The following is a 12,051-nucleotide window of genomic DNA, read 5'->3' on the forward strand; positions in this document are numbered from 1 at the left end:
AACACTAGGTATTGGTAAGTACAACACAACCAACTAATAGTATAACACACAGCTGTCTGTGCAGGTCGCTACAATACGTTTGATAAATAAACGTATGCACTGCAACTGGCTCTGCTATGCAATGCTGGAAGGCAAACAAGTAGGGTTTCATTGGAAATTAATGTAATTCTGGTGTACCAAAATGCCAAGCGCTGTCGGTGTGTTCAAAGCGTAAGAAGGGTTCTGCAGCGCCCCCTGAAAAATCAGGGAAAATATATACATTAATGATTTTTTAAAAGTAGTTCGTAATTAGTTCTAATTGTCATGAATTACAAATTGCTATAACTTATTATGTGGTTAGCCTACACAGGTGTTGTAAGATCTGTCATGTGTAAGCAATAAGCATAGGAAAGGGCCCCCAGGCTCTTTGCATAGAAGAAACGTTGCCTGCAAAATAGTAGGCAAGGCAACAATCTCTTACGTGCTTCACCTCTCTTTGTTTTCGCTGTGGGCTTTAAATGGGGCTCCTGGCTCACGCCTGGAAGGCAGCCCAGTTCCAAACGAATGCGTGAACTTTTCACCCAATATAAACTCCTCATACACATAACCCGGGCCAGATAATCAAATCCCCTCACTGTGCCAGGGTTGTGAAAGGGGTGTTAACAAATGCAGCGATTCCCCAACACCTTATTGGTCACAGGTGGCATCGCTCAGGGTTATTCGGTAGTTATTGGTCACTCAACTCTAGTTTATCTATTTCAACATTCTGGTGAAGGTGCTAGGTGTAGTAGGCGACTCACACGAGCTATTCGGTTGTTCCGTGGCAGTGTTCGAGTCGTTTTTCTGTAACAGTAGTTTATTCGGACCCAAAAAGCCCGAGGGAATTCAACGAGCTTATTTCGTTTGTTGGAGTTTTTGAGTGTTCGTAGTTATTCAGTGAACGTGCCCTGCAAAGTACGAACTTTATCCGCAGACAACCGGTAGTTAACGTTAGATGGACGACGGTGAGCAAGTCGTATCGTCCACAACCGAAGACGAAATGAGTAGATACAGTCAATACGGTAATCATTATGGCAACAACGAGGCCACAGCTACATTTGGCGACGATGATATTGTAGACTTAGTTGGCGGAGCACATGATGCTATTGAGAGGCACAAAGCTTCGTACCCCGAGGATATAATCAAATTTAGGAAGGACGAGGAAGCGCTACTGACCACCGCTACAGAGCGTGCCACAGCACAACTGACACACGACGAGGTGATTCCAGATTCCACTCCACCAGAGGAAGAGTTGGCAGAAATAATTCCAGCACCAGTGATTCTCAATTGTTTGGATGCAGACTCTTTGCCAGAACTCATCAGACCATATCCCCCGGCAAAAGCAGCTCCAGAAGAAGCAGGTCCAGTACTAGAAGCAGCTCCAGAGGAAGAAGCGACTGCGGCTCCTCCAGCACCACCCCGTGAGTAGTCAATTTAAGTATTTTAAGGATCATCTGGTTTTTAAATCTGTCTCTTGGTAAAGCGTTATTTAAAATAGACGTTTCAGTACTTGCTTGCTAACTTAATTGGCAATATTGTTACCGTTGACTGGCTGGCTAACTCATTTTTGGTAACGTTAGCTAGCGTATGTGATTGTGGAATTGATGCGGCAACATTCATAAACCATTTTTTGGAAAATATGAAATTGTTGCGCACGGCTCGAGACTGCATTGGTAGCTAGATATAGTCAGATACTCCACACAGACACGCAGTGGCAGGCTAGCTAACTAACCATTCCGAAGTCCCCCCTCCCTAAAAAAAGGATGGTTAACTAGATAGGTGGCTTTGTAAAGATGATGCGGACCACCTACTTGACACATCGGCAAGAAGCTAGTGAACTGGCAGAATTGTACCACCTATTTCGACAATTTATTTAAACGGATGCATCGGTGCTGATTATTACATAACATGAAATGCCAGAGTATTTTTTTAAATCCAATTAACTAACAAATTGGCTCATACTAGAATAATTCTGACTGTCATTTTCCGACCTGGTTTGTGGTTGCGCAAGCCAAGCTAGCAAGCTCTGTTCTGACTCAGTCAAGATGGCTTGGATTAGTCACAACAAAGGAATCTCATCTACAGTCGTCTACTCCCCTGTTTTAGTTGTTTATCCCAAAATACCTTAAGTGAACGGTAGCTACCTCGTGGAAGCAAGCAATTTTTATGATGGGTAACATTTTTCATCGCACGAGAAATTGGGTTTTCACCCCTCAAATCTCCCGATCTGTCAACCATTCACGCTTTTGGATAATGACGTGTTTTTATCTCATTCGGGTGAAGACAGACATTGTTTGAGAGCATTGTTATTGTGTAACTTGGTTAGCGCCTTAGCGCACACGAATTTAATTTAAAATGTTATATTTTCTGTTAGAATAGCTGAGCACTTAACCAGACATGCGAGGCCAGACGGGCAGGGCGGGGTTGGGAGACCATTACAAAGACCTGTTTGAGTGTCATTCCATTTAATCGCTTTAGGCCCGACTATTGCCTAAGGACTAATATAAGCATACTTGTCATTTTGGAAGGGCAGACATGCTTTATATTCTATTTCGGTTTCCTGCAATCATTTGGAATGCCTTCTTACTGCAGGATAGATGGTGTAAAGGAAATGGTCCTACTGGCTCTGACGGGCCTTGTGGGTTTGCTCCCTGTTTTTGCTGTGATGTGTATTCTCGCTATCCTAGGAAGGGCTAGATGAGCATGCTTAAGCGTGTATCAATACTATCACAGCTGGATTTAGCTGCTACTAATGCACTGAATCACTTCTGACTTTGTGTTGGTCTACTTTTTAAGTTGGAACGTTAACACAGTGCTGTAGTTGCTATATGGTGTACGTTTAACTAGGCCTCCGTTTCTCAATCACGCGCCACACTGACTGTCGTTAATGTTACACCTACAATACTGTGCACCGCTCTAGTTAATAACTGCACAACTATAATGTACTAGAATGACCCCTTCTCATATTTCATATTGACTTGTGACTAGAGGTAACATGGCGTTCATTGCAGTCTGTGCCATTAGCTTTATTTGCCTCTCAGACATATTACATTTCATGGGCAGGTGTTGGCCTACATTTTAGGTTCAACGAAAGTGTTCAAGCAAAGTCATTGACTACTAGCCTATGCAGAACAGGTGGACAGAATTCAAGCAACATGGATTTCATTATAGCTAATGTTAATTGTCTATGGTTCAATTTTAGATGTACTTCAATGCTGTAACCTAGACTAGAGAAGTAACCGGTCTTTAAACTGGTCTAATCTGAATAATCAGTACGGTAATAAATGCATTTGTAATGTGATATTTCCTGGCTTTTGAGGAGTGGATGCTTTTATTCATTTTTTTTTTGTGTGATTGGACAATGGTATTCAGAACCATTGTACGTTGATGGCAACTAGTGATTTTCAATTGTTGTGTTCTTAATCATTGAAAACATGTTTTGCATCTGTCCTATTGAAACATTCCAAGACATTTTAATCTGCAGGTTATTGAGAATATTGTATAATTTTGGTGACTTGGCTAAAATGGAGCTCATAGCATTCAAATTGGGAAATTTTTGCTATTAAACATTTCACATTTTGTTTAGATGGTCTTGATTTGAATTTGTGCTCTTTCTCTCTCAACCTAATGCTCTGCTTGGGTGTCTGTCAAGCATATGTCTCAACCAGTTAGGCACAAAAGCTGGAATCAAGGATTGAAAGAGGGATTACTACTTTCAAATACGTTGTCTAGGCTATTATATCTTAGAGCCTGAACCAAATTTTTGCTGCTTAACCTGTCGCAAATTGGAATTATTGATTAATTTAGTTCATTAACTTAAAAAAAAATGTCTGCTTGGATCAGAAAATGACTGCTATGCCTAATTGTATCAGTTATTTTGCCTTTTAAAGGTTGATCTTCATGCTGCTACATTAAAAAGTCAATTCTTCAGTCATTCTGACACTAATGACCTTTTTCCCAGACTTTGTTACATGCCTGTAAGCTATTCCCATCTTGTATGCTATAAGCTGCCTGTCTTTGCAGAGGGTGTAAGCAATGTTGCACACTGGGTGGATTTACGTTAGTAAAATATGTCTAGTGATAACATCAGATTTCCAACTTTTCTGTTTACACTAGCCTTGGATATGGGTGCAGCTATTAGCATACCATAATACAACGGGCACCAACATTTTCAGAGTATCACTTTCGCAGTCAAAAAGAAAGCAGAGATCTACCCCTCAGAGCAGGGAGGGAAGGGATAAGTCAAATCATGATCACAGTGATCTTCAGGTTGGAAAATCAGTGCATTCAAGGAACTCAAGCTCAAAGTCAACGATTTCCAAGTTCACAGTTATTTTGAACACTGCATTAGTCTCAACCGAGGGAGAGGGCAGCAGAGCGTTCCAGAGCGTGCTCTCTCCTTCCTTTCCCCTGGTGAGACTGACCAGAGGGGGGGGCGCTGTCTTCCAACTGATGGTGAAACTCGAGTCACACCGCATCTGCCTCATGCACAAATTCATGTTGTTCCCATGACCAGAGAAAGTGAAAAAATTATTTGATATTAAAATAGCTTCTAATAATAAAAACGCAGGGCTATCGATACACTTTGCTACTCATTCATTGCGGCGTGAGTGGAAAGTAGGGAGAAGCGCCTTTTGTAATAGTGTTGAAATATAAACAGTGGCGGTGCTGAATAAAAACTTAGACATGAACGCACTCCTAAAAACAGCATCTCTTTGCTGTATTCTTTGACAGTCTCACTCTGGTCAGGGTTTTAAAACTTTGCTGTGGCCGGGGTAGTGGAAGCTGTAGGCACAACGATTTGAGCTATCCGATTGGCCGGCACAGTAGGCACTTGATTAAGCCCCAGATCTCCCAGTTCGCAGAGGTGTAGTTTGTCCAGATGTAAAGCTAAGCAAAAATGACAACGGAATAATTCAAATAAAGAGCTATAATGTATACATAAAAGGTGAAATTATTTTATACAATCGCTCAGAGAACAGGATTATTTGGCACCCCTGTTTTCAATACCTCACCTTGTGAGGATAATGGCACTGAGGCTTTAAATAAAATATTGTATGAGTTGGAGAACACATTGGGAGCGATCTTAGACCATTCCTCCTTTCAGATCCTTCGTCTGCGCTTATGGATTGCCCTCTTAAATTCTACTGAGCTAACATATGGAATTGTTTTAAGATGGTTATACCAAGGATCAATTAGCTATTAGAATTTTAGGACCCCTTTTTAGGTATCAAATACATTATTGGATAAAAATATAGATTTTTTTTGCCTTTACTACTAAAGCCCATAGTAATGGATTGAATAACGCATTTATAGATGGCAAAGGACAGTCAAACACACATGAGAAACAAGGTTTTGAACTGGCCTAAATCTAGGAGAAACAAAAAACTACCAAACAGAAGTTGGCACATCAACAGTACCGACTTCAGCCGTGTCTCCTGAAACTTGTGGATAGGGATGCAAACTAGTCACCTTTCGACAAAGTTCGCCATTTTGAATCCAAAATAGGTTACCTACATGATTTGTGTAGCTCCAATGAGAAGTTTTGGGGGGGGCCGACGACGACGACTTTGGATCACTACTGGCTGTAAGCGAACGAGTGATTCGCATTTGGAGCAACACTGGCTGTTTCCAAGGCTCAGCCAATCGTTCACATAACAGAAGCAGCACGCGACTGAAAAGACAACCAATTTGCTAGTTACGTCATCAGCGCACGCTCTGGGAAGACGGCGGGAGATTGGAAAGGCAGTTTGTGCTTCCCCTGAACGATAACGACGAGGTAGGTGAGAAGCCTGACCACGGAGACGGGTGTGAGAAGGTGATGAAGTGTACTCCATGAGCTGTAACTGAAAAACAACTGGCATTTGGAAAGTTTGAGGTGAGGGTGGTGGAACAAGTATTCTTAAGGATCTTGCTGGCTGGCTCGAATTCTCCGTTAGCTAGCCAGAGAAATGTTGAGCCACATTAGCCAACTTATCTGATCAAATAATGTTGTTTATGGTGTGAAAAGTAGCTGGCTAATAAAGTCAGTTAGCACATCTGATGTAACGTTACCTAACGTTAGTAACCTAACCAATTCGCTATTGTATTAACTGGTAATGTTATGACTCCTTGCCGTTCCACAAGTTATAACACGTTAGTTGATTACCGGACCCTGGCAATCTGTTGGAAATGTTATCTCTAACGAACTAACTACTATCTGTAAGCTAATGCTTTCCCTCTACAGTGTATGGTTAATTTTCAGAATGAGAGAACTACGGTAGGTGAAAATGAAGCGTTGCTTGTTAAACAGTTAAGTGTAGCTGGGCCTGGCTTAAGCTGGATGCCACTGTAGAGGTGAAAGGAACACCACACAGTTTCCTTTCTCACTTTTTCAATACAGTGGATAAAAAGGGGTATGCCAGGTGCTCTCTCTGCCTGAAATAGATCAATTATGCCAACAAAGGGTATCATGATCTGCTGGCACATTGTAGAACAGATGTCCACAGGCAGAAAGTGTATAATGTGCAGTGTAGCCCAAAGATATTGCTTTTGTTGTGTTGAACTTGACAGTAACACGTGAGGGGGGATTATTACATTTTTACTCAGTAAATGTTATTTTTGCACATATGTAGCATTGTGCATAGTGGCCACTATAATAGAGTAAAAAATAGAATGCCTGTTTGTTTCATTCCAGTTCTATGTAAGATGTTTTTTCCCCCCCAAGTGCTCCATTTAGGTTGTGTGTGTGTGTGTGGAATGGCCGCAAGCATTCTATTGTAAAGGCTGTCCATGGCTAACTGCAATATTAGTGTATTTTTTTTTTCTCAAGACTTGTGTAATTTTGCAGTGAAGTCTAGGCAACAAATAACATTGGATTGCTTTCTTTACATTTTTTAGCTGTGAGTTAGGTTCACATTAACCACGTTTTATTTTACACACAGACTGGTTACGTAGATCATATTCTATGTTAACCTGCATTTCCCCCTAGCAGGGATTTTCTTTTTTACACGTTTCAGTGTGGGAAAATATAGTCACCTTTTTGGGTCCGCACCAGTTTGTATCCCTGGTGGGGGTCGTAGAGCAAAACGTAGAACACCATTATGTTCGTCAGTCTCCCCTTATACTTTGTAGGTCAAACTGTTCGGAAGCTACAGACGTTTACGTGAGCAGAGTACCTGGCCATATACAAGGGGTACTGAGTCGACGTGCAGGGGTACAAAGTTCTTGTGGTAGCTAGGTACATATAACTAGGAATAAAGTGACCGAAAATGCATATGCTGCTACTGTTTACTGAGTCAAAGCTAGTACAAAAGGGTCAATGCAGATAGGCCGGGTAGTGTAGTACTCCAGTATAGAGCTACTGTAGAAATTGTTCAGGTTCCAGACTTGGTCCATCGGTACTGCTTGCCGTGCGGTAGCAGAGCGCAGTCTGACTTGGGTGACTGGAGTCAATTGACAGGTTTTGGGCTTTTCCTCAAATTGAAGAGGGCAGTCTAAGCGTAGACTAAGGGTTCTGTAGGGCGGAATGGTCTAAGATCATTCCCAATGTGTTCTCCAACTCATTAAACATTTTAGAAAAAGGCTGTGCCATTGTCCTCGGAAGGTGAGGTATTGACAACAGGGTTGTGAATAATTTTGACCTCTACCTTTTTTGTTGTTGAAAAAAATGACTTGTTAAACACAACCTCTTTCTTTGTATTAGTATTTTAGCATACAATATAGCTCCGTATTTGAAATATTTATTTTAGTCATTTTTGTTCATCTTTGTCAAAGGTATCAATAGTTTCGGAACCCACTATGTGGTGTATATGTTCCCCCCACTATCTCCGGAGGTCATGTGGCAGATCTCTTCAAGAGATTTGAATCTAGATCCATCTGTTTACACTACAGAAGCATCTCTCCTGGACCTAGTTTGTTGTCAAAGTAGTGTAGAGGCCCCATGTTAGGTTCTGTTTCACACTGTTGAAGTGTTAATTGTTTTCTCAGCTGCTGGCATTGTCCACTTCACACTGTGCTACTGTCTCTTTTTCAGATGACAATTTTCTTCCTTCTGCTGCGCCTCAACCTCTGATGCAATTCCCAAAAGGCAAGTTCTTTTTCCTGGCTGCCTTTGCCCTCCTGCATCTTCTCTTTAATTTCATGCCTTTTATACCTTAATTACATTTTGACTGATATGCATGCGAAGTTTGTTAAAGGCCCAAATGCAGCTGTTTATATAGTAATGTCAAATTTCTTGGTAGCAATTATGTACCTTACTGTAATAGTTTCCAATTGTAAAAATAAAATAAACCAATTGCCTTTTTAGCTACATTTACCACCTGGGGATGTCACCAGGCAAGCTGAAATTCCACCCATGATTAGAAGGTCCTGTGTAAATCGTTTATTCAACCAGCAACTATCAGGAAATAACACTGATCAAATTTGTTTACACTTTTACAGTGTTCATTTTTATCAGCTATTGTACAATATGATATAAAACACAGGATAACTGTACTTGGCCTTTAATAATATTTTACATTGCTTTTGCATTTAAGTAATTTAAAAGAAAGACTAACATTGTTTGTATGATCCTATAATGTGAATCCCTGTGATAAGTCCACTTACAGTAGAGAAGATAGAAGACTAACTTTACAGTTAAAAGTTTAGGTGATGATTCCCCTCATTGATTGCTCCCATAATTGGTTTAGCATCTTTTGGCATGCCAGTTGATAACTCTGAGATCACTGATGGGAAACACCACCTCAACTCTGCAGACTGCTGGCAGGGCATGCCAGGCATGGCTTGCTAGCGCTGAAGGAATGGAGTGTGTCTTGATGTATTGCATTTTCCCTCTTTACTCAAGAACTTGGGCAGAAGGGTGATTCCCCTGCTCCCATCTTCCCTCTCTCTCGCCTTCACTCTCCCGACTCTCTGGAAGACCTCTCTTTGTCAGAGAGTCCAAATCCAACATCTGCTCCATTGGGCTTCTCTTCTTGGCCTTCTACTGAGCCCCCCAAAATACTGACCAAGGATATGCCTTGGGATGAAGAGGGTAACACCAGATTAGGATTTAGTTTGAGTGATGAGGATATTGTGAAAGGGTTAGAAACTGCTACCTACACTCAAAGTAAATATATAAAAAAATGCCCTGAGAGCGATGTAGGGTCCAAGTCTCTGTGTGGAGACAGTGGAGTGGTCTCTCCTGAAGAGCAGCTTTGTAGCTCAGTCAGGTCTACTACTCCTTCCCAGTCCCCCAATAATCCCCTGATGACTCCTGAATCTGACATTGCACCTGCCTCCTCTAACCCAACAGAGCACTGGGATTCTCCATTCTTAGCTTCTCAAGACAACCCCAGGGCCTCCATGGATACGTTTACCAAAGACTCAGCATCCAGAGGCTCCTCTGGGTATGAGCCAGATATGCTTGGCCAATCAGATGATGACTTAATGTTTAAGGTGAAGAAGAATCCATTCCAGGGCTTCTCCCCTGTAGCAGATGCTGGGTTCTCCCATCTTGGGGATATGACTTCTGACAGCCAGGCAGCTAAAATGTCTGAGAGTCCCACCCCAGACCTGGTTCAGTATGGCCGGGCTGAAGACTCACAAGATGGCAGCCCACCATCATATTATGATGAAACAAAAACGTATGAGTCTGTCAAGATGGCTGCGGACTCGCTCATGGAGCCATTCAATCAGTTCTCAACCGCCCCAAAAGAGAGCGAGGACTCTACACTTCCATCTCTTCCAGATATCTTAAAGCCCTTCCCTCTGAACCCTGACAAAGTGGACTCTGGCTCTTCTGAAGGAAGCACTGAGCCAAGCCCTGCTCCTATCCGGAAGATGGTTGAGTCACCCACTGTCCCTGTGTCGGCCACAAATCCCTTTGCTTTCGATTCCAAAGCTTTACTGCTGAAGGAGCTGACTGAGGAGACTGAAGCAAGGCTAGCTGTGAAGGTGAAGGCTGAAGATGAAGGCTTTAGTGCCTTTGACCTCGTAAAGGAGGCAGAGCCTACACCCCATAGCAAAGCACCTGTCCAGATAGAACAAAAAGATTGGATGTTTTCCAGTCAAGATTCACCTCAAATTGTGAACAAATTAGAGCCTCTTAATTTCCAGACAAGAAAGACCCCTGAAGATTCTGATTCTGAGAGTCCGTCAGCAGACTCCCTGTCCCCTGTTCTGGAGGCAATGGCCAAGAATCCTGCAAGTTTCCAGGTGGAGTCTGAGAAGAATGACATGAAAGTGGAAGAGGCAGCAGAGGATATCTCTGAGCCGGAAGTGTCCTCTGAAGAGTTTGAGTTCATCGAGAGGCCCCTCAGGGGTGTAATCGATGAGTTTCTAGAAGCATTAGATAGCTCCAAGTTTGCGAAGGCAACAGAGTTTAGCATGGATGAAGATGACATGTGCTTAGGGCTGACGGGTGTGGCGTCTGCAAATCTAGTCCCAGAAGTTCAGGAAGAATCTCCTAGTCAGCGCTCTTACCTCCTACTCACCCAGAAGGTTAAGTCAGACCTGGAGAAGGATGATACCAAAGGTCCCACCTCAAAGGCCCCTCTCATCCACTCGCCTGTTCGCAAACCGGAGTTGCTCGCTAAGGACACAGGACCGGAGTTGCTCGCTAAGGACAAAATGGATCAGATGCCCAACCTGAGTGCTGAAGCAGGTAATTTCCACATGGAAGTTCACCAACAGTTATTTTTTTTGTTTTTATTGGTGCATCATTTTACTCTCCTTGGTTGTCATTTCCCTTTTTCCCCCCATAAGTTTTCATTTTTTCATCACCTTTCTCCTCTGCATTGTCCCTTTTTTTTATAGCATAAAAAAAAACATTTACAATTGGGTGCATGTGTTGGCATGATATTGTTTTTCATATTTTCTTAATTTGTGTTTTTGAATCCATCCTCTTGATGTAGTAAGTAATGAATTTCTCTCGACTTCTCTGTGCAGAAACATAATACAAATGTGCAATGGGTGGGGTTACAAAGAGATTATGTTAAAATTACATTGACACCACACAATCCATTTATAGGAAGTGACCTAGCAATGTATAATCCCATACCTCATTAAGCTATACAGTGCCTTCAAAGTATTCACACGCCTTGACTTTTCCCACATTTTGTTACAGCCTGAATAAACAATTTATTAAATAGAGATTTTATTTGTCACTGACCTACACACAATGACCCATAATGTCAAAGTGGAATTATTCTTTTTGAAATGTATACTTATTAATAGAAAATTAGGCTGAAATATCTTGAGTCAATAAGTATGCAACCCCTTTTATGTCAACCCTAAATAAGTTCAGGAGTACTATTTTACTTAAGTTGCGTGTTAAACATGATTTTTGAATGACTACCTTCTATCTGTACCCCATACATACAATTTATCTGTAAGGTCCCTCTGTCGAGCAAGGAATTTCACACAGATTCAACCATAAAGACCAGGGAGGTTTTCACATGCCTCGCAAAGAAGTGTACTTATTGGTAGATGGGTAAAAATAAAAAAGCAGACATTGAATATCCTCTTGAGCATGGTGAAGTTATTAATTACACTTTGGATGGTGTCGCAATACAACCAGTCACTACAAAGATACAGACGTCCTTCCAAACTCCATTGCCGGAGATGAACAAAACCACTCAGGGATTTCACCATGAGAACAGTGATGAGGATGGATTAATAAGTGTTTACACTCCACAATACGAACCTAATTGACAGCGACAAGGAAGCCTGTAAAGAATATAAATATTCAAAAACGTGCATCCTGTTAGCAACATGGTACTAATGTAATATTGCAAAAAATGTGGCTCAGCTATTCACTTTTTGTTGTGAATACAAAGTTATGTTTAGGGCAAATACAATGCATTACTGAGTACGACTCCATATTTTCAAGCATAGTGGAGGCTGCCTCATGATACGGGTATGCTTGTAATCGTTAAGGACTGGGGAGTGTTTCAGGATAAAAAAAGGGAATGGAGTTAAGCACAGGCAAAGTCTTAGAGGTAAACCTAGTTGTCTGCTTTCCACCAGACACTTTCAGCAGGACAATAACCTAAAACACAAAGCCAAATCTAG

At 41.7% G+C, this 12,051-nt stretch overlaps 1 protein-coding gene across 4 annotated transcripts in view; it reads left to right on the top strand.

The window, feature by feature from the left end:
• The first annotated feature begins 734 nt into the window (after positions 1 to 734).
• The window catches only part of LOC129858509 (reticulon-4-like), a 31,724-nt gene continuing 20,407 nt past the window's right edge, over positions 735 to 12,051 (top strand). The window contains exons 1-3 of one of the 4 annotated variants that reach the window (XM_055927800.1): positions 735 to 1,439; positions 8,033 to 8,086; positions 8,843 to 10,642. In XM_055927800.1, the coding sequence (XP_055783775.1) occupies positions 974 to 1,439; positions 8,033 to 8,086; positions 8,843 to 10,642 (2,320 nt within the window). In that variant the 5' untranslated portion in view covers positions 735 to 973. The remainder of the gene's footprint in view (positions 1,440 to 8,032; positions 8,087 to 8,842; positions 10,643 to 12,051) is intronic. The other 3 variants (XM_055927809.1, XM_055927818.1, XM_055927827.1) reach the window with 3 other exon arrangements.

This window comes from Salvelinus fontinalis, chromosome 1, assembly GCF_029448725.1.
Source record: "Salvelinus fontinalis isolate EN_2023a chromosome 1, ASM2944872v1, whole genome shotgun sequence".
Classification (NCBI taxonomy): Eukaryota; Metazoa; Chordata; class Actinopteri; order Salmoniformes; family Salmonidae; genus Salvelinus; species Salvelinus fontinalis.